The following is a 20,379-nucleotide window of genomic DNA, read 5'->3' on the forward strand; positions in this document are numbered from 1 at the left end:
TGGAAAGTATAAAGTACACCTCAGTTTAAATTACATATAAAAATCCATCACGCTGGCATTGCCCCATTATGCAGAGGCAACCTTGTGCATTAACATTCATGAAAACAGAGTTCATGAGTCACCTCAGGGCTTACGCTCCCCATATAGGTAGAGACTGAGCCTCTCATGGCAATAATACCCTTGGTACCAAGATGGAGCATGCCATCTGCACTGCAGAAAGAGCTAGCAAATTACCAGGGAGGCATTAGCTGTAGCCTAGAAGGGTCAAAGTTGTGATGGCAGCAATAATGGCTCTAACAGTATCTTTAAGCCCATTAAAGGAGCACCAGGAGCACATGTTATTATTCAGGGTGGGAAGCAAAGTGATTTGCAAAAACAGAATTAAAATCATAAGATAAACTTACGGCTTTTTATTACTGTTTCCAAATTAAGCAATAAAAAGGGGGGTGAATTGTATTCTATTAGCTCATACACAGTATTTTCATTCTTGTGTAGTCAATACAACAAGGGGTGAATTCATGTTACTTTGTTCTGACATGGTTGTGATTACAAAATGCTAATTTTAAAAAATATTTATATTGCTAATTAAGGAAGAAAGTCAGAAGTTCTAAGCTCCAGCTGCAATCAGAACAGTTCACTGCTCTGAATTTTACAAGTTCTAAGCTGTGAATTGTGCTGATTGCAGGCATTGCTCTGGATTCTTATTAGCCAGTCAAACCATCCAATTTCTACCATCTATTTTATAATATATTCTATTGTAATCTGTTGTGCAAATCCTACTACCATGATGCAAATATTAATATCGTGAAGTACAATAACAAAACTCATTCTCTATCAGCATAAAAAGTGCACAAGGAATTTAGAAATAAAAATAAAATTTTAAAAAAAGTCAATAAAGCTACAAACGTTTCATCATGCTGACCCAAGAAGAAAAGTAAACTAACTGTATAGAAAAGAAAATGAGCAACCAAAGTGGAAAAAAAAACTGAACAAAGAAAATCCAGAAAAGAGGAGGTTATGAAACTGTGTGCCTGTATCTGCATGCTCATGTACAAAGTTATAAAAGAACTCAGGTATATGCAACAAAAGTAAAACAATCACAGAACAGAAATAACAACAAATTAAACAGCAAGTGGTAGTGTTCTAAAACACTGGCATTAAATCATGATCTGGGGGCAACTGAGAGAAGAAAAACTGAAGGGGGGGGGGAACCCATGCAAATACATTATGAAAGAAAAAAGTCCCTGCATAAAGTGTGACAATTTAGTTGCGTCATATGAATGGTAATTTATGTACTTTGCTACAATTTTTTTTTAAATTACTAAAGTACCTTTTTCTATTATTTAGCTAGTATAGGCAGGATAAGATTTTTCAGAGAGAAATTATTTTGTGTCTAAGACGATTGTTATAAATTAAGAAAGACTTCAATAAAAATATGCATATACTCTTACAAGTGTAAAATTAAATTTCTTCCTCTAATAACGGCAGACCAACAAACTTTCAAAGGACACAGCTAACCTGCACAGGGAGACCTGGCAGCCCTCGAACCTGTCAATTACAGAATTACCACAGGCAGAGGTGGAGAAGAAAAGCCCTTATCCTGATTGCACGGTTTGTGCAATCCATTTGAGGATTTGACCAATGATCAGTAAATCAATAACTTAGCTCTCATATATAAATCCAGCCAACACATGAAAAAGAGAGGCCTAAACTCTTAGTTTAGTTTTATGGTGTTTCACTGCAATTTTCTGTAACAGCCTATTATTCCAGGATTATAAAGTGCTTCACAAGTCAAATACTCAAATTTTAACTCTGAACTGTATCTTTCACTTTATTTTGCATAGAAATTCATGTTTACATACAAGCAATTATAAGAGTTCATTCTTTTGTGAAGGTTTATCACACAGGTTTATTTTTATTTCAGTGCCAAATTTTAAATACTTGTATTATAAATGGGTCTGTACATTTTATATTACTTTTACAAGCTACTTACAGCATGTACATAATGACACCTACGCTCCAAATGTCGCACTGTTGGCTGTAGTCATAGGCACCGATAACTTCAGGAGCTGCCAACCAAGCAGAAAAAATAGTATTAATAATACAAAAAAAAACTTTTAAATGCTTAAACACAAAGCATGAAGAATGTGCTGATGTGGTATAATTTATTCCCATATGTAAAGAGGAACCAACAGCAGATGTTTAAATCAATAATGTACAGACCTTAACAATTCATGCTGATGTGTCCTCACTTTTATCATTTAGCTGTTAAGGGGGTGGTGACATTGTGACATTAGCTGTATGATTTAACTTGGTATTCTTTTCCCCAACAATAAGTTATTAAAGCAGTCTTCATAACACACTGGCTTCAAGTACTGCAAGACATCATACAAACTTTTTCTCCCAGATATAGTAGTGCATAAGAACACAGGGTTTCTGCAAAACATGAGAGCCTCTGTTTGCATGTATTAGCTTGAACACATTATATGATGAACAAAATCAGTGCCAAGATACGCTAAAGTAAAAATTTTCAAACCTTTTTGTTTATATCCTAGATTAAAAAACCCACAAATTATAATCTTATCATCTCTTCACTTATCACTTTACATTATTTCAGTCACATGTCAAAAAGATGCTACTTTGGGGCCATCTTAGTCATATTTTATCTACTGTATCATGGTTGTGAGTTCACAGCAAAATTTATGGTCTTCACTTCCAGAAACAATGGAGATTACATACTTAACCCCAGTAAAGAACAGAAGATCAAAAACCTTCACGCAATAGAAGAGGAGATTGACAGAGACTATTTTATTTGGTATTGTCCCACCAAATCTAAAAGCTTGTTTAACTGCCATCCCAGTTCTTGATGTTTTAGGTAGGTACCAAGCTTCAGATATTTAATTATTATGTCAAGGAACTTAAAATGTTTAACTTAATGGTTTGATAATACTACAACTGGTAAAACAAGACTTTAAAGGAGATTCTTACCATTAATATTGCTAAACTGGCCAAAACCTACAGTATCATCTCATTTTCATTCAATTGTTTTGAGAATGTTTTAAACAGCAGAAATTCACGTTATCAACATCCTGGGGAAACTTACAAACTTACATAAGTTTATATTCTTATATGCTTATCCTGCAGAAAATAAAATGACTGAATCAAGAAATTGCTATTCCTTTTATAATTTTTTTAAATTAATAAACCAGTCTGGTTTAATCATGAATTTCCACAAGTGTCACACACAAGAAAGGAGCATACAAAAGATGGAAATAAGAAGAAAAGGGAAACATAAGCATTGCAGGGCAAAATCAGAAAGGAAAAATGAGGAGTAACTAACAAAGACATAACTAAAAATTAAATCATCTATAAGTATAGGAGTAGTAGGAAGACAATGAATAAGGAGGCTGGTATTGTATTCAACCAAGAATGCAATTGATAGATGATGCTCAGAAGGCATACATATTTAATGTCTTCTTACATCAATCTTAACCAAAATGTCAACTGCAAGCACTGGATAGCACAATCAATATCAATGACAGAGGGGCAATACCTCAGTTTTTTACAGAGAAGAAAAAGGTTAGCAAGTACTTAGGTTGGAAATTTTGAAATCAGCCATAACTGATAAAATTCATTCTAGAGTACTTTAAAAACTGACAAGACCTTTCAGAGCTATTAGTTGTTCAAGAACTATTAGTGGAAAGCAGGTAAAATATCTGAAAACTGAAAAAGGCAATCATGGCATCTATCCATAAGAGGGTGGAAAAGCTGGCATCAAAGAATTACAGATGCGTCCCATTAATTTTAATTCCCACGAAAATACTGGACAGAATAAGCACCCGTAAGAAACCAGAGAGGTAAGTAACAGCCATTATGCACCTGTCAGGAACAAATCTCCATGTAGCACAGGTTGACAGGCTTCGGGGTTAGAAGAACACTAAATATCACATATCTCTATTTTAGTAAGGCTTTTGCTACTGTTTCATGTAACTTTTTTCAAAATACTGTCTATATTAAAATAACACAGGAAAAATGCACACATGCTTATAAAAAACCCTTCTCAGAAAGTAGTTGTAACTTGTTCATTGTCAAAGTGGAAGGCTGCATCAAGGGATGTTTTGTAGGTGTCTGTCCTAGCCATGATACCACTGTAACTGATGACCTGGATGATCCAAGGGAGAACATGCTTATTATATCTGAAGACAACATTAAGCCAGGAATGACTAAGTATATTGAAAGACAAGCTCAGAATACAAACACAAGGAGAAGCTGGTCAGGCAGCAGCTCAAGGACTGTTGTGAACCACAAGCCAAATATGAGTTAACAGTTCCAGTGTTACCAAACAATGCCTCTGTAAGGCAGGATTAGTGTAAAACAGCCACTCTGGTTCAAAACGTCATTGTACACACCTGCCCTTCGGAGGAGGCCAAGACCAACACTCCTCCCCTTGTCTGGGTTAGAAGCCTATTTAAATAGGTCAGGTGAAAAACAGGCCAATGGCCTGATTCCCAGCACTTACCTCTTGTTCTTTTGTGTAGACTTCAGAGTCCTTAAATAAAATACAAAAAGACAGTCATCACCTGTGTTTTATACGCAAGCCTAAGGTCTGTAGTACACACAAAATGATCCTACCACTCAGCCTAGTACTGGTGAGGCTTCAACTAGATATTGCGCTCAGTTTGTGGTACTACGATTTTAACATAATGTATACCAAATTGAGCACAGCAAGTCAATCACAAAGATCAGAAATGCAGGACAGGACTGAGAAAATTCATCCTGTTTAGTCTAACAAAAAAAAAAGAAACCAAGAGAGAAGTGTGATATCAGATTGCTGAAAAAAGGAAGGTGGAATATTCTTCTTCATATCCATGACAGGTAGGGCAAGAAATATTAGTCTGAAAATATGAAATGCAGTTCCACCCTTTTCTTTAGCCCCACGCATAGGCTTCTACCACCTCCCTTAGGTCAGCTTTGGCAATTATGTGGCTGAAGGTGAGTTAACGGAAAATTTATAATGAAAAAAGTTATTAGATCATGGCCTGTAGGTATGAGTTTAAGCTGATTGTCAAACTGAAGGTTCAGGGCACACAGGAGGAAAAATTTCTAGGAGGATAATGAAGCATCAGAATAGAGTGCCTGGGAAGATTATGGAGTCTCCATTACCAGAGGTCTTTAAGTACACTTTACACAAATATTCATCAGAATTGACTTAAGTATAGCTGCTTCTTTCTTTGGGCAGAGAAATAAATCGAATGACTCGAGGTCCCTTCCAGTCTTGAGACTCTATGATTCTGTCATGATTAGTAAATCAGAAAGTAATTTCATCCCATGCCACCCCCTCACTTGAAGAATTATTTAACACTAGTAGTATTGCATCAATCAAAATGTCAGAAGGACTAATTATCTTCCTCCAAAAAGGACCTTTTTTTTTTTCTTCAGTCTGTTATAAGCAAGCTGTGAAATGCACTGCTGGTATATACCATGGAGGAAAAGAACTTCATAGAAATAAAAATGAATGCTATATTGGATAATGAAGTATATTATAGCATGCAGTACAAATCAGAAAGGGGTACAAATCTTTATATTATGGAATGCAAAGTATTCATTGCCTAAATAGGCAAAATAATAAAAAAAACCACACTGAAAGGCATGCATTTTGGACAGGCTATGTCATAACTACCCGCTTTCATAGTTTTTTGTCAACTTCCATTTCAACATCAAATAATCATCAGTTTCATATAGTGGGATAGACACATTGTTTGGGTGGAAGTTTTCTAAGAAAAACCTGGCTTAGAATTTTATCCTATTGTTTACCTGGAGATTCCTAAAAGTTTATGCACCACATCAGAAATTACAAGTTAGGTTTACATAACCAGAGGGACATACTGTGATTCAGGTAGCACCGTTGGCTTCAAAAACACCCAGCAACAGAGAAAAAGCTGACCTTGTAACAACAGAATATGTACTTGCACTGAACTTAACTTAGCCATAAGGTAGACTGAGGCAGTTTGAAGGCAATGTCATGTAGAATGGAAATGCAAAGTGAGTGTTGTCTGCATGGAGGGCATGATAAAGCTCATGGGAAGATAAGAATAAATTAGGTCTGCATACCATCTAAGAGATTGTAATGAGCACCTGATGGTCTAGGGGAGCAGAGAGTAAAAAACCAGCAGAAAAGAAGTGCCTGACAATGAATAGTACCAGCATCACCAAGGAATATCATCAGACAAGAACCTGGACTCCTCCACAGCAACGTCTAATATCTGATCAAAATTTTCCCTGTTACCTTCCTTTGTTGCAGTAGAGAGTTCATTTCATGCAGCCTGTAGGTATCATAAAGCAACGCCCTACATGACACAACACGTCACTGCTTGCACCCTGAAGAGGTACAATCAGCTGGAACAGCTGTTTGTCTTCACTGTAGGGTCCTTCTTGCTTCTCTCCTCCTTTAGGAATTGGATAGTGAGTGAAGTGAGTGCATCCCCTCAATCAGCTGACCCAAGCGGTGATTACCAGCAGTCCACAGCTGGTGTGCAACAGTTGTACTTCCTTGAGTAGTTGGGAAGTATGGAGTTCTTCTGTCTCTCTTATGCAGAAGGAAGTTTGAACAGAATTAGTTACCTTTCATTAAAACCAGCTCTTTGAATCTCTGATTACCTCTGGCCACTAATGTCACATTTCCCAAAACCACATGCACTTGATTTCAGATTCTTTGGTCAGTAATGTTTCCTGTCAACTTTGTCTAGGCTTTAAGTATCCATGAACCATCCAAGGCGGGCTTAAAGGATGGCACAACCTTAAATACCAGTTCTTAAATTCCAGTTCTTAACTAATGAAGAATTTCAGAGAGTTTTGAACTTAGAATCATAGAATCATTAAGGTTGGAAAAGACCTCTAGGATCATCAAGTCCAACCATCAACCCAACACTACCAGGCTTCCTAAACCGTACCCTGAAGTACCACATCTACACATCTTCTAAATACCTCCAGGGATGGTGACTCCACCAGCCATCTGGGCAACCTGTTCCAATGCCTGACCATTCTTTCAGTGAAGAAATTTTTCCTAATATCCAGTCTAAACCTCCCCTGATGAAGCTTGGAGACGTTGCTTCTCGTTCTATTGCTAGTAACTTGGGAGAAGAGACCAACACCCACCTCACTACAACCTCCTTTTAAGTAGTTGTAGAGAGCAATAAAGTCTCCCCTCAGCCTCCTTTTCTCCAGGCTAAACAGCCCCAGTTCCATCAACCTCTCCTCATAAGACTTGCTCTCCAGACCCTTCACCACTGTTGTTGCCCTTCTCTGGACGCGCTCCAGCAACTCAACGTCCTTCTTGTACTGAGGGGCCCAAAACTGAACACAATATTCAAGGTGCGGCCTCACCAGTGCCGAGTACAGGGGCATGATCAATGCCCTGCTCCTGCTGGCCACACTATTCCTGATATAAGCCACGATGCTGTTGGCCTTCTCAGCCACCTGGGCACCGCTTGTGACTCATGTTCAGCTGCCTATCAACCAACACCACAAGGTCCTCCTTTGCCGCACAGCTTTCCAGCCACTCTTCCCCAAGCCTGTAGCCTTGCATGGGGTTTTTGTGACCAAAGTGGAGGACCCAGCACTTGGCCTTGTTAAGCCTTATACAATTGGCCTCAGCCCATCAATCCAGCCTGTCAAGGTCCCTCTGTAGAGCCTTCCTACCCTCAAGAAGATCAACATTCCCACCCAACATGGTGTCATCTGCAAACTTACTGAGAGTGCGCTCGATCCCCTCATCCAGATCATTGATAAAGATATTAAACAAGACTGGCCCCAACACTGAGCCCTGGGGAACCCCGCTCGTGACTGGCCACCAACTGGTTTTAACTCCATTGACCACAACTCTCTGGGCTCAACCGTCCAGCTAGTTTTTTACCCAGCAAAGAGTGTACCTGTCCAAGCCATGAGCCGCCAGCTTCTCTAGGAGGATGCTGTGGGAGAGAGACAGTAAAGGCTTTACTAAAGTCCAGGTAGACAACATCCATAGCCTTTCTCTCATCCACAAGGTGGGTCACCCTGTCATAGAAGGAAATCAGGTCAGCCAGGCAGGACCTGCCTTTCATGAAGCCATGCTGACTGAGGCTGATCCCCTGGTTGTCCTGCACTTGCCCGGTGAGCTCACTCAAGATGAACCACTCCATAACCTTCCCTGCTACCAAGGTCATGCTGACAGGCCTGTAGTTCCCTGGATCTCCCTTCTGGCCCTTTTTGTATATGGACATCACATCGGCAAGCCTCCAGTCATCTGGGACCTTCAGACAACTTCCAGAATAGCAAGAGAAAGAAGGAACATGTGTAGGCAAACATACCCCAGAGCTGATTTAAAATAAATCATTGCTTGTTTTCTTCAGAGCCCCATTTATCTCCACTCCAGTTTGCTGAACCAGCAGAGACAGACAATAAAGCCCATGACTACTAAAGGATACCTTAGCAAAAAAGCAATACTCATCACCTGTCCCTGAAAAGGGGATGTAAAGAATGTTTGCAGCTGTTCTGCTTACCTACCAGAAATACATGCCTCAAAAGACCTATGAAGGCTGACCAAGTAACAGCATAATGAAATACAATTATTTCCAAGAGATTAAGCCATTCCTAACATTTTTTAGTAGAGGTAGTATCCAAATTAAAATGGTGATTCCATACATTTTCAAAAAACTCTACATATAGCTGAAGAGATTACATTTTTCTGTAGGACAAAATCTGAACTTGCAAGGCATGTACCTTAGCTTCCTTCCTTAAAGAACTCAAAAAAGGAAAAATAAATCATAATTAAAATTCAGAATACACAAACTTGAAATGAAACCTGCATATTGCTCTGTCTGTAGCCAACAGTGAAAGATGACTCTGCCAAATGAGCCCAGTCCCATTTCAAGAAGCTGGGGGAAGGGGAAAAACTATGCAGGTGTTGGGTCAAGAATGGTTCTATCATTACCTTCAGAAAAAACTTAGAAGCTCAGAACACATGCACTTCTTGGCTGGAAGGTACAAGGCTTCTGTGGAACCTGGCTACCAGCAGCAGAGAAAGAGTTGAGAGGGCTGACCTTTGCATATCTCGCAGCCAGTCTACATATTTTTAAAAATAAGTGTTGACATCTCAGATTAATAAAGACAATAAGGGGTCACTCCTACTACACACCAAAAGGAAAAAGGCCAAAAGCCAAAAGAAACTGAAAGGCATGTAGAATGGACTGCATATGGACAAGCCACATGAATTCACTATTTTTTCATATATATAACGAGTAATAAGCACGTTTAAAACACAAGCAAGTATCAGGATTTTGCCAGCTGTCTTCTCTGATACCTATTGATACCTATTTGCAACCTGTCCCCTCCAGATCCTTAGGAGAAGGCCTGACCTCTGACAGACCACAGACAGAGACAGTGTGAGCAGTCTGCCAAGGATCCAACAGTTGCACCATACTTCAAGCAAACACAGAGTTAATCTATGGAATTCGCTGCTCGAAGAAGCCATAACTTAGCAAACTGGACACATCAGAAACAGATATTACAAACATTCATTTTTATGTAATGCAAATTGCATATGAAGTGTAAACTCTTATAATGATGGACAATTTATTCCACAGCAGCTGCATAAGATCTGATGAGCCCCACTAAAAGGTTGTTATCAGTTATAGCTCCACCTTTCTCTGAAGCTGATGCTGTGGGTCTCAGAGATAACTGTATGAGATAAGAAATATAGGCAGTTTAAGCTAGTACTACAATTTCTGACAGAAAATAAAAGAAAAAGAAGGGGCTTAGAATTCATATGACTCTGTGATCTGGAAGGAATCTAGCAAGTTGTAGCTTTTTCAAAGAGCAAAGTGCTGAACTTACCCATATATAGGAGTCCCACGGATAGACTGAAACATGCTGTCAGTACCACCAGTCTGTTGTACAGCTAAACCTAGGTCAGCTGCCTAGCAGAAAAAAATACAGTATTAGAGCTAGCAATAAAGATGGACTTTTTTAGTGCTTTTGTTGAGTGAAGAATTTACTTTTGTAGTCAAAATGCTGAAGTCAGATAAAAAAACATTAAAAATGAGACTTTTATATAATGATCTTCCGTCTCTTCCTCCTCTATTCTTCCATGAAGATAAGCAAGTTTGTGCCAAACACCACTAACATTTGTCTTGTAATTACTTTGCTGAGCAATTTGTTCCACTAAGTGGTTTTTGTTTTTTTTTTTTTTAATGTAACAGTTTTTTCCTTGACATTCAAGCTCAAACTAAATTAAGTATCCTCCAAGGACACAGGCCAAATCCCTGCTGACCACTTTACCTTCTCTGTGAATAAAGCAGGTTGGAAAGCCCAACTACAGCAGACTGATGGTAGGGACACCTCATTGCTGTGGCCATGGAGGGACAGAGGCCGAAGTTAGAAGGTCAAGATGAAAAGAAGTTGCTCATAAATCAGAGTGCTGCTTGTTAAGAACCTAAATGAAAACCTAAACTGTCACATGAAGATGGACAACTCCTCAACTGATGGCTACAGTGTGCTTTTGGTGGGTCCCTTCCTTCTCACAGCTGTCGGGACATGTAGCAAGCAGCAGGAAAGCAAATGGCTGGAAATGTGCCTCCATCAACTCCACCAAAAAGAGATGATCCTTGGCATGGCTCCAAACCCAGCTAAGCAGCAGACCGTTTTTCCTCTGCCTTCAGTGCAGTGGTTCAGGGCCAACCACTCAGTGGGTCAGCAGCTTTGGCCCACTGAAATTTGCATTTCATATTGCACAAATGCATTTGTGCTTGTCCATTAGGCTGATATGGATTCCACTGTCTCTCAAGCTGGTCTTTAAGAAAAACAGGTTGCAAAATGAAAATTCCACTTCCTGGAGGCAATTTTCTATTTGTTGTTCTGCAGGCCTGAACCAGACGTCAGAGTACACCACCAGCTCTGACATTGAACCAAAAGGTGATGGCTAGAAAATCATAACTAAAACCAGAGTGTATTACTTTTGATTTCATTTAAGTTAAACCAAATTAATTTTATTCTATATGGAAGTAGAGTGAGCAAATTAAGGAAGAGGGATAATAAACCCACATTTAGAGACTTCTAGCTTGTCCAGTTATAATCCTGGAATTCACTGAAACAGACATTTGTGTGTCTACCCTTTCCCAACCTTCAAAAAAAATTCTTTACAGTGGGCAAAGTTTTAACTACAAAGCTATGTTGTGGTTTAGGTAGGGTTGGGTTGGGGTTTTTTGGGTTGGGGTTGTGTTTAAAGAAAAAATAAACCAACAAAAAATACACTGTAGCTGCTCCTTCTCATTTTGCTGGTGTCTATAAGCGAAACCTACTACCCCAAGTTTATGTTAGTTAACACATCATAAAGGAACAATATTATTGCATTCTTCCTTCTCACCGCTTTAAGCACCATGTATTTGAGATATTAGTGAAATAAAAGTGAAATGAAATGGGGTCAAATTATGATTGCCTCTAAAAGTTACCTGTAAGGAGACAAAGCTAAGTTTGTGCCTTTCAAATAATTGTCATGCCATAAGCAGCACAATATCAAAGCCCTAGAAGTAAGAAAAGTTGACTTAAAATAGTAGTGTCATCACTATGATGAAGTGAGTGAGGTTTGGGTCACAAATTTAGTATTTTGGGATTCCAGGATATTACAATTCAGCCTCTGTACCTTTTTTGGTAATGGTGGGAAGGGGGGTGGGGTGGAGGGTAGCAGCTCCTATTCTCTAGTACTAGTATTCTCTGCACTAGTATTCTCTAGCGCAGGCATTCTAGGTGTCCTAGAATAGGCTGTCATTACCTGAACTCACCACCTCCTTCCTTTTCTTTTCCCATGTGACAAAACCATGAAGAGCTCTGATATTCAAAAGCAGGGGGGAAAGCCCCACAACATCTTCCATACAGGTATAATACTCCACATACCCACAAACAGCAAACTGGGAACCTGATTGTTTCCTTTCAGAGAGTCACCTTCCCTTATAAAAAATTTCTTAAGCTCTGTCTTTTTTGCTGCAAGAACTGGAAGCAGTTAGTACCCATCCCTTGGGCTTTGACTTCACCCCTCATGTGAGAAAGCATTTCAGAGGGTGCAAAGAAATGCTCATTTGTTTTTTTTTTAAATAGATGGGGTTTTATCTTGATAGAAAAACCTTATTCAGGTGTAATATTTATGTGAAGAAGCCAATTTCTTCCATATATTTTTACAGCTGTGAGACAATACATATATCTGAAGCTGTCAGTATCTCTGAGTTTAGGAAGGAATGTCCTGATACCTACAGGTGGCTTGAAACTGAAGGTTTATCTACACTTATGAACAAAATTTCATCTAAGCCCCATGCCAGTATGCACTTGTGCTATGCACTAGTGTATCATATGGAAGAATCTATGTTCTTTCACCAGGAGAAATCTGTGCCTGGATTTCTCCCATAATTCTCCCTGCATGTCCTGCCCAAACCATAAAGTTATAAAGATTCAGGAAGGCCATTTCTCACAGCCAAAACCAGGAGGACGTGAACCTTAGTCTCTTGTTTAACATCAGCTGCCTCAAGTCTGAAAACTCTGAAACAGATAAATGTTGTTTATTTCATGCTTTGTGATGGACCTCCCCTTTCCTGTAGCTGCTTTTATTGCTACTAGCCATACCAGCTTTGGAGTTTGCTTCCTTGTTTTCTGCTTCTTCCATTAACGTTATTCAGGAGTTATTCTCTAAAATCCGGAGAACAAGGAAAATGGGGAAATATCTGTTCTCATTCACAGGATGGAGGCCAGGAAAGATGCTTGCGCCTTGAAGAAGAGATGATAGAGTGTGAAAGTTGCTGTTTCAAATGGGTGTATAAAGCAAGGCCATGAAACAGGAATAACTGCCCATGATGGTTTCCACTGATGGAAGTGGTGAACTGACTACAAGGATGGAAAGCCAGTTGACAAACTCGAAGATTTATATCAATGTCTTGCCTACATCTGGCATTTGCAGAAAGAAAGGTACAAACTGCCCCAAACTGAAGGATATAGGGAAATCCAAAATTATGCTTCTTAAAATGAGTATAATATTATATAAAAATATATAAGCTCTAAGAAACATAGCAGTGTTCTGCACCCTGGATTTCTCCCACCATGAAATACCAAGTTGTCCACACTCTTCAGTGTCTGAAATGCTTTTCAACACAGACTTTTCTACCCAAGATAGTACACATTCAGGATCCAATAATTTGGTTCTACAAGGTTATTTTAGAAGATGTGTACGTTTTCACAGTAACTACTACTAAACCAGCAAATCAGCAATGGATAATTAGCATATGATTTATTAAGCATCAAAGACTATTTTTTTCAATATGAAGCAGATGAAAGTATGTGGCACATTTTGTTTAGGTAGTAAATTTTTATTAATACCAAAAGAATCCTATAATATATTTGTATTTCAATCAAGGGCACAGTCTAAATGGGCTTTTTTTCTAAATTACTAACAGATTTACATTAAATTGACAATATTCTTAATTTTATAAATAATTACATCTCACAGCACTTGCTGGCTTCCTGTAACTAATGGCTTGGGACTATGCTAACGTAGGTCTTGATGAACAAGGAGTGTTTACTTTAAGGAATTTTTTTTTTAATTGACCTAGAAATGTACTTATTTAAAAAAAAAAAAAAAAAAAGCAAGCCTTTTTCAGCAGTGGCACTTAGCTTCCAAAATGATTTTTTTCCCCCTAATAACACCATTTAGTAGCTCATTTCAAAAGCTGCTAATAGGTATCAAAGTCAGGTCTCCCAGTAATACCTAGGTATCAAAACCAGTCCTTGAAGACAACTGCTACAGTTGTCGTCTTACCTTTCTGTTTAATTTCATTTGCTTCATCGATTTCACTGCTTTTAACTAAAATGTTTCCCAGTTTTAGATCTCTGTGAACAATATCTGCCAAGAGAGAGTAAGAAATAAAATGTTATCAATTGCAGTGAAGATATTCTGGCAGAAATGTTTTAAACTCCTTTGACTGAGTAATTTCTTCGAGCAATTCCAGTGCATTTTACTCTGAACTACTAGAAGCCTAACACAAAAGCATCTTTCCCATTTCATGTGGGGAATCATATAAGTATTTCAAATTTTCAAATCTCATTCCTCCCCACAATCCTGTAATAAAGGATAAAGTTCATATTGGTTCAGTCTTCAATATCAGTCTATCACCTGACATCATCTAACAAAAAAAGTAAGGTTTATATTGTATAATTATCAAATTTGCACAAATTTTTATACCTGCAGTTCATTTTCATATCCAAAACCAGTAGATGTTTTTGCCCTTCCAATGAGTACACAGAAGAAACAAGGCACCATTCAATAACCCTGTATGGAAAACAAGATAAATGAAAGAGTCCCAGAAGCAGTATGCTGTAACAGAGAGATTAATAAGTTCCGTGTAAGAAAAAACCTCCAGGATTATTCACAGTCCTACACAAGCTATCCAGCTAAAATTTTAGAATTGGTAGATAAACTCTGTCTTGGACTGTGTAGAATTCTCTGTAATGCTTCTGTGTAGTGGATGAAAATGCTGGTGTTTACTGAATTCTAAATGCAACACATACTATTAAGAAGTATCAGAATCAATCCACTTCTGCCTTTTACCTCGTGTAATAGACTATACAGTTAACCAAACTAAGTTAATGTTATAATGCAAAGCAGTTGCAAGTTAGGAAATAATAATATGTGTTATTATCCATAGGTGGTACGGAAAGAGAAATAAGAGAAAAATGGTAGCAGTTATTTAATCTGTAAGAAAAAAAAAGTTCTAAAAAAGCATTCATGTAGTATTGTCCTGGTTTTGGCTGGGAAAGAGTTAATTTTCTTCATAGTAGCTAGTATGGGGTTGTGTTTTGGATTTGTGCTGGAAACTGGTGATAATGTGGAGATGTTTTAGTTGTTGCTAAGTAGTGGTCACGCTAGTCAAGGACTTTTTCAGCTCCCCATGCTCTGCTGGGTGCACAAGGAGCTGGGAGGGGACACAGCCAGGACAGCTGACCGCAGCTGCCCAAAGGGATATTCCACACCATATGACGTCATGCTCAGCATAGCAAGCTGGGGGAAGAAGAAAGAAGGAGGGGATGTTCAGAGTGATGGCGTTTGTCCTCCCAAGTAACCGTTACGCGTGATGGAGCCCTGGTTTCCTGGAGATGGCTGAACACCTGCCTGCCCATGGGAAGGAGTGAATGAATTCCTTGGTTTGCTTTGTTTGTGTGCATGGCTTTTGCTTTACCTACTAAACTGTCTTTATCTCAACCCACGAGTTTTCTCACTTTTACTCTTCCGATTCTCTCCCCATCCCACCAGGGGGGAGTGAGCAAAAGGCTGCGTGGTGCTTGGTTGCTGACTGGGGCTAAACCACGACAAGTATATTTTACTTTTTCTTTACTGGACTATCTTTATCCTATGAAATAAGTTATAGTTAAGAATAGCAATCAGTAACAGTTGTTAAACATATGAACACTTGGAATCAATGAACATATGGGAGAGACAGAGGAATTTAATTACCATTTTTGTGAATACACGCTATTGCCAAAGCAACACTCTGAAGAATGTGCCTTGTCTCATTTTCTGAACAGTGTCCTTTACTACAAAGAATTTTTTCTAAGTTCTCCATCCTCACACAGCTCCATTACAAGATACATCTACTGATATTAAAAAAGACAGAATGTTATGATTTTGTTATTTATGAGTTTAGTTTCTTTAATATAATAACAATATATATAACTAATAGCAGTGCTCCAGCTGCAATGACCTAGAACCCCAGTGCACTTGGTATTTTATGAACAGAAGGCAAAAGACAATTGGCCTGCCACAAATATTGCCAGTGCTTACTAGAACAAACTCTCAAGCTTTGAAAGCACATACGTTTAAAAAAAGGTATAATACTACTATAATTTCCAAACAAGGACTAGGTACGGATTTAGCTTAAAGCCTCTTCCATTCAGTGCATCATCAATGGCTTTTACAGGAAGCCTAAGAAAGCACCAACATTTGAAAAAATATAAAATGCAACTTCTCAGCAACTGGAAACAAAAACTGTAATACATTACTCAAATTAGACTTCTCACCAATTCAATATCCCCCAGGAAAAAAACCTACGTTACAGCTAACAGCAATTATTATTTTACATGTGTTAACTGCAATATTTTAATATGGTGCTGTCATTATAAAGTCCCGAGATCTTTTCTGTTCAGCTCAGCAGTAACACCTTTCCAACAAGTCATACCATAAGTTAAAGGCAGAGTAGTAGTAATTTAACCTCAGAAATAAGATTTCCACCATTCTTTGGCTTTATAACAATTACTGAAACAGCAGACGTCTGTAAAAAATTGAAAGACTGCTTACTTGCTGATGTTTCCCCTTGTTTGAAATGTAATGGACATACAAGAGGACCACTTTCCTTAGAGACCACTATGGCAAACAAGCAGAGGAAAGAAACAATGCTTTAATTTTCTTTTAATTATTGTTGCAACAGTTCTGAATAGAATAGGAAAAATAATTTTTTAAAAACCAGATATGAGGCTTGGAAGAAGGAAGAAATGCAAACCTAGGCTGTAATAATTGTCTCTGCCTATCAGAGACCAGCGAACAAAGCAAGCTTAGTCAGGTATTTCCCTTGACATAAACTGTTTTTGTCCTCTGTTGAACTGCTAGTTTATATTTCTGGCAACAGTGACTTAGCAGGAATTTAGAGGAAAATAAAATATAAATATTTCCACAATGTTTTGGTCAAAAGCTGTAAGATTTGTGTCAAATTACCAAACCATTAAATAAGTTATATGGTATGTTACATGATAAGTTACCATGGAATAGAGATGGTTCTTTTGTTTTTTTATTCTTCAGTCTACTGACACTAGCGCAGCAGTAATGAAATCTTACCTTTGGTGTCTCAAGCATCTCTTCTAATTGTATCATACGATCATAGCTCACTGTCTTTAAGAAGATCACATCCCATTCAGGTAGCTTCATGGCAGAACTTCCTCCTTATGACGGGAAACACATTTTACATACATAACAATATTTTTCAACAACAACAATTTATTTTTTAAAAAGCTGTAGGATATATTAAAAAAATTAATAGGTCTTATACTCAGAAATACAACTACCAAGTAAATCCTAGCATATTTGCAGGATTCTTTCCATTGAGCTAATAAATTTGTCCTGAAACATCTTACAGTTTTAAATGCACAGTTCCATGAAATAACCTGTAAGCCTTCAAGCTTGAGTAGTGTGAAAATGTTCGTGGCTGTATGCAACAATTTTCACACTATCCAAACACACCACATACCTATGAAACAAAAAGACTTTACTTAAATAGAACAGGTGATGATTAATAAGCATCTAAAATGAACATAAAATAAGGATGTTGGGTCAATGGAGTTAAACAAAATATAATTATTCACACAGGAAGCTGGCAAGTTCAGTTGAGCTAATACCCATGATCTCACAAATATATGAACAAGACCAAATAAGCAAACTTATTTTACAGAGCACCAAGCATCCCCATACCCAACAGTAATATGATGGATTTTTGTGTGGTATCAATGAGATTACATTCATTCTACCCTACATGAGGGTATCCCATCTAAACATAATCATACGCAGTATTGCCACAGCTGCCATGTGCTAATAATGGCCAAAGTGCAGTATTTTCCCAACTTGTTAAATACACCAGAATTTAAGAGACTTTATTATTGTCCATTTAACAGTTTGAAAAGTTTAGAATATCAAGAGGAACAAAATAATGTATCTGAATTTTCACCTGGAAAATTACGAGTTTCAGTATTCATCATGCAGCCACAAAACCTTAGGTGTAAAATTGTACCACTATATTCATACTGACCTATGAATGTAACATTTTGTGTTCCTAATTGATACCTTACTTTAATTTTAAAAATTAAAATAAATATTTTTTAAAAACACCTTTCAATTGCATATACTCTTTAACCAGATTTGTATAGTTTGGAATCTAATATGCAAACATCTTTTCAATTATTCTTTCATGAAGGAATAAGAACCCTAGCTTACATGGTTAGACAATAGAGTTGAGTACCTTAAAAACTCATGCAGCTTCTAGCTTTTGCTGCAGAGGCAATGACTAAGACACAAAATACTTGAAAAATGAGAATAAACATCTACATAGTTGAAAAGAGGAAATCTGGATCTAATATGACATCTTGGTGCTCAAACAGAGACTGGGAAAAGATGAATCATCAAATCATAGGAAAGCTAAGAATACTTTAAAGAAAGCCATCTATCTACCTGACATTCACCTTTTTCCTGTTAACTTTTTTGATAGCCCATTTTTTGTTGGTAGTCCTGTGTTTTACTTCAGTTACCACCGCAAAGCTGCCTTGTACTAGTTATCTTCCAAAAGAATATATTTAATAAAGAAACAGATAATAAAAAATATAACTGCAGCTTTAAAAAAATTTCTTAATATATTTATTATCCATGAGTTTAAAGTAAACTAAACTTTGCAATGAAATGTTTAAAAGATGTCTTTAATAGCAGAGAAACAATCTGATTTTTTCAACAAAAATATTTACAGATTTTTATACTGGATATGTTTCAGTCTCCATGAATGCTCACTCTAAGTTTTAAGCCCAGCAACTTGTAGAGTTCACTACGAGTTTTCTACTTCACTTTGCAAAGTACCACAAGCTATCACTGTACTAACCACAATCCCAGAGGAGTAACAGATAAGGTGCAATTCTGAAATATTAAGAACAATGTGGTAGTGTGCAAAGAAATTGCTAGCAGTTTTGACTTAGAACAGCAACATGAGTACAAACATGACTTCAGAAACAAAATGCTTACAAATTCTAATTTGTGGTAAGATTAAAGTTCTAAAATTTGCTTATCTGCGCAAATGTCTGTACACAGAGCATGTTGGCCACAGTTCAGCACCCACAGCAAACACTCTGTGACTTTGCTACTGGTACCCAGACCCCTGCCAGGGTTAGGTGGAACACCTGACTCCACCACACAACCTGCCTCCATCATCTCACCCATCTCAGTGATATCACCCCACCACTTGCGATTGCCTGGAATTCCATCATTGCTATCTAGGAATTCTCTTTACTTTCAATGAAATTCCCACACGCTTTCTGGGAAATTTCCCTTCTGCTTTCCAGGAGTGCCCATCCCCACCACAAAATGTGTTTTGTAGTATTTTGTCTCATTCTTTCTAGGAATGCACTCCGCTACTTTTCAGGAGTATCCCTCTGCTTTCTAGGCATTAACCTTCAGCTTTCTAGAAAATTCCCATGATTTCTGGGAATTCCCCCTTTGCTTTATAGGACTTGCTTGTGTGCTTTCTGGGAATTCACACCCCAGCTTTCTAGGAATTTCAAGTGTGTTTTCTAGAATATCCCCCCTTTGGCTTTCTAGAAATTCTCTAGATGTTCTCTACCTTTGCAGGTGTTCTTCCCCCAACCCCCACCCTGCTCTCCTCCTATTTCTGCCTTCCACTTTCTAGGATTCCCCCTGTGCTTTCCAGGAATACCCTCTCCACTTTATAGGCATTTCCACTTTCCTTTTCAGGAAATCTCCCCATTGTTCTGCAGGTGTTTCCCCCATGTGCCTTCTAGGAAATCCCCTCTGCTTTCTAGGAATTCTGTCCCTACTTTCCAGGATTTTACCTGTGCTTCCTAGGAAATTCCCATGCAGTTTCCCAGATTCCCATCTGCTTTCCACAAATTCCAACCACCAAAATGCTTTCTAATAACCCCCCCCTCTGCTTTTTAGGCATTCCCTCTACTGATTTCCAGGAATTTCTCATGTGCTTTCTAGGAAACCCCTCTTGGCTGTGTAGACATCCCTCTGCTTTCTAGGAAATTTTCCAATCACTTTTTCCAGGAAGTTTTCCATATGCTTACTAAGAAATCCCATCTTTACTTTGTAGGAATCCTCCCCACTGCTCTACAGGTACTATCTCATGCTTTCCAGGATATCCCCTCCATTTAGGGATTTCTTATGGCCTCAAGCTTCATCAGGGGAGGTTTAGACTGGATATTAGGAAGAATTTCTTCACTGAAAGAATGGTCAGGCGTTGGAACAGGTTGCCCAGAGAGGTGGTGGGGTCAATGGTTTAGGAGACACGGTAGTGTTGGGTTGACGGTTGGACTTGATGATCCTAGAGGTCTTTTCCAACATTTATGATTCTATGATTTTCTAGGAAGTCTCTCTTCTGCTTTCCAGGAATTTACCTTGTGCTTTCTAGGATACCTTCCACATGCTTTCTAGGAAGTCTCCCCAGTGTTTCATAGGCATTTTCCCCTTTATTTTTCACATATTTATCTCCGGTATCCAAAATAATGTTGACTCCAGAATGTTTTGCTGAGTAGGACACATTGTCT

The 20,379-nt window shown here is 38.2% G+C and overlaps 1 protein-coding gene across 1 annotated transcript in view; it reads right to left on the reverse strand.

Annotated features, from left to right (window-relative positions):
* Positions 1-1,989: 1,989 nt before the first annotated feature.
* STK33 (serine/threonine kinase 33) overlaps positions 1,990-20,379 on the reverse strand; it is a 46,836-nt gene continuing 28,446 nt past the window's right edge. Inside the window, 8 exon segments of the mRNA XM_075092522.1 lie at positions 1,990-2,069; positions 5,815-5,824; positions 8,181-8,298; positions 9,871-9,949; positions 13,832-13,915; positions 15,524-15,617; positions 15,619-15,663; positions 16,898-17,001. Of these exon segments, the coding sequence (XP_074948623.1) occupies positions 1,990-2,069; positions 5,815-5,824; positions 8,181-8,298; positions 9,871-9,949; positions 13,832-13,915; positions 15,524-15,617; positions 15,619-15,663; positions 16,898-17,001 (614 nt within the window).

The sequence above is a fragment of the Phalacrocorax aristotelis genome, chromosome 5, assembly GCF_949628215.1.
Source record: "Phalacrocorax aristotelis chromosome 5, bGulAri2.1, whole genome shotgun sequence".
NCBI lineage: Eukaryota > Metazoa > Chordata > Aves > Suliformes > Phalacrocoracidae > Phalacrocorax > Phalacrocorax aristotelis.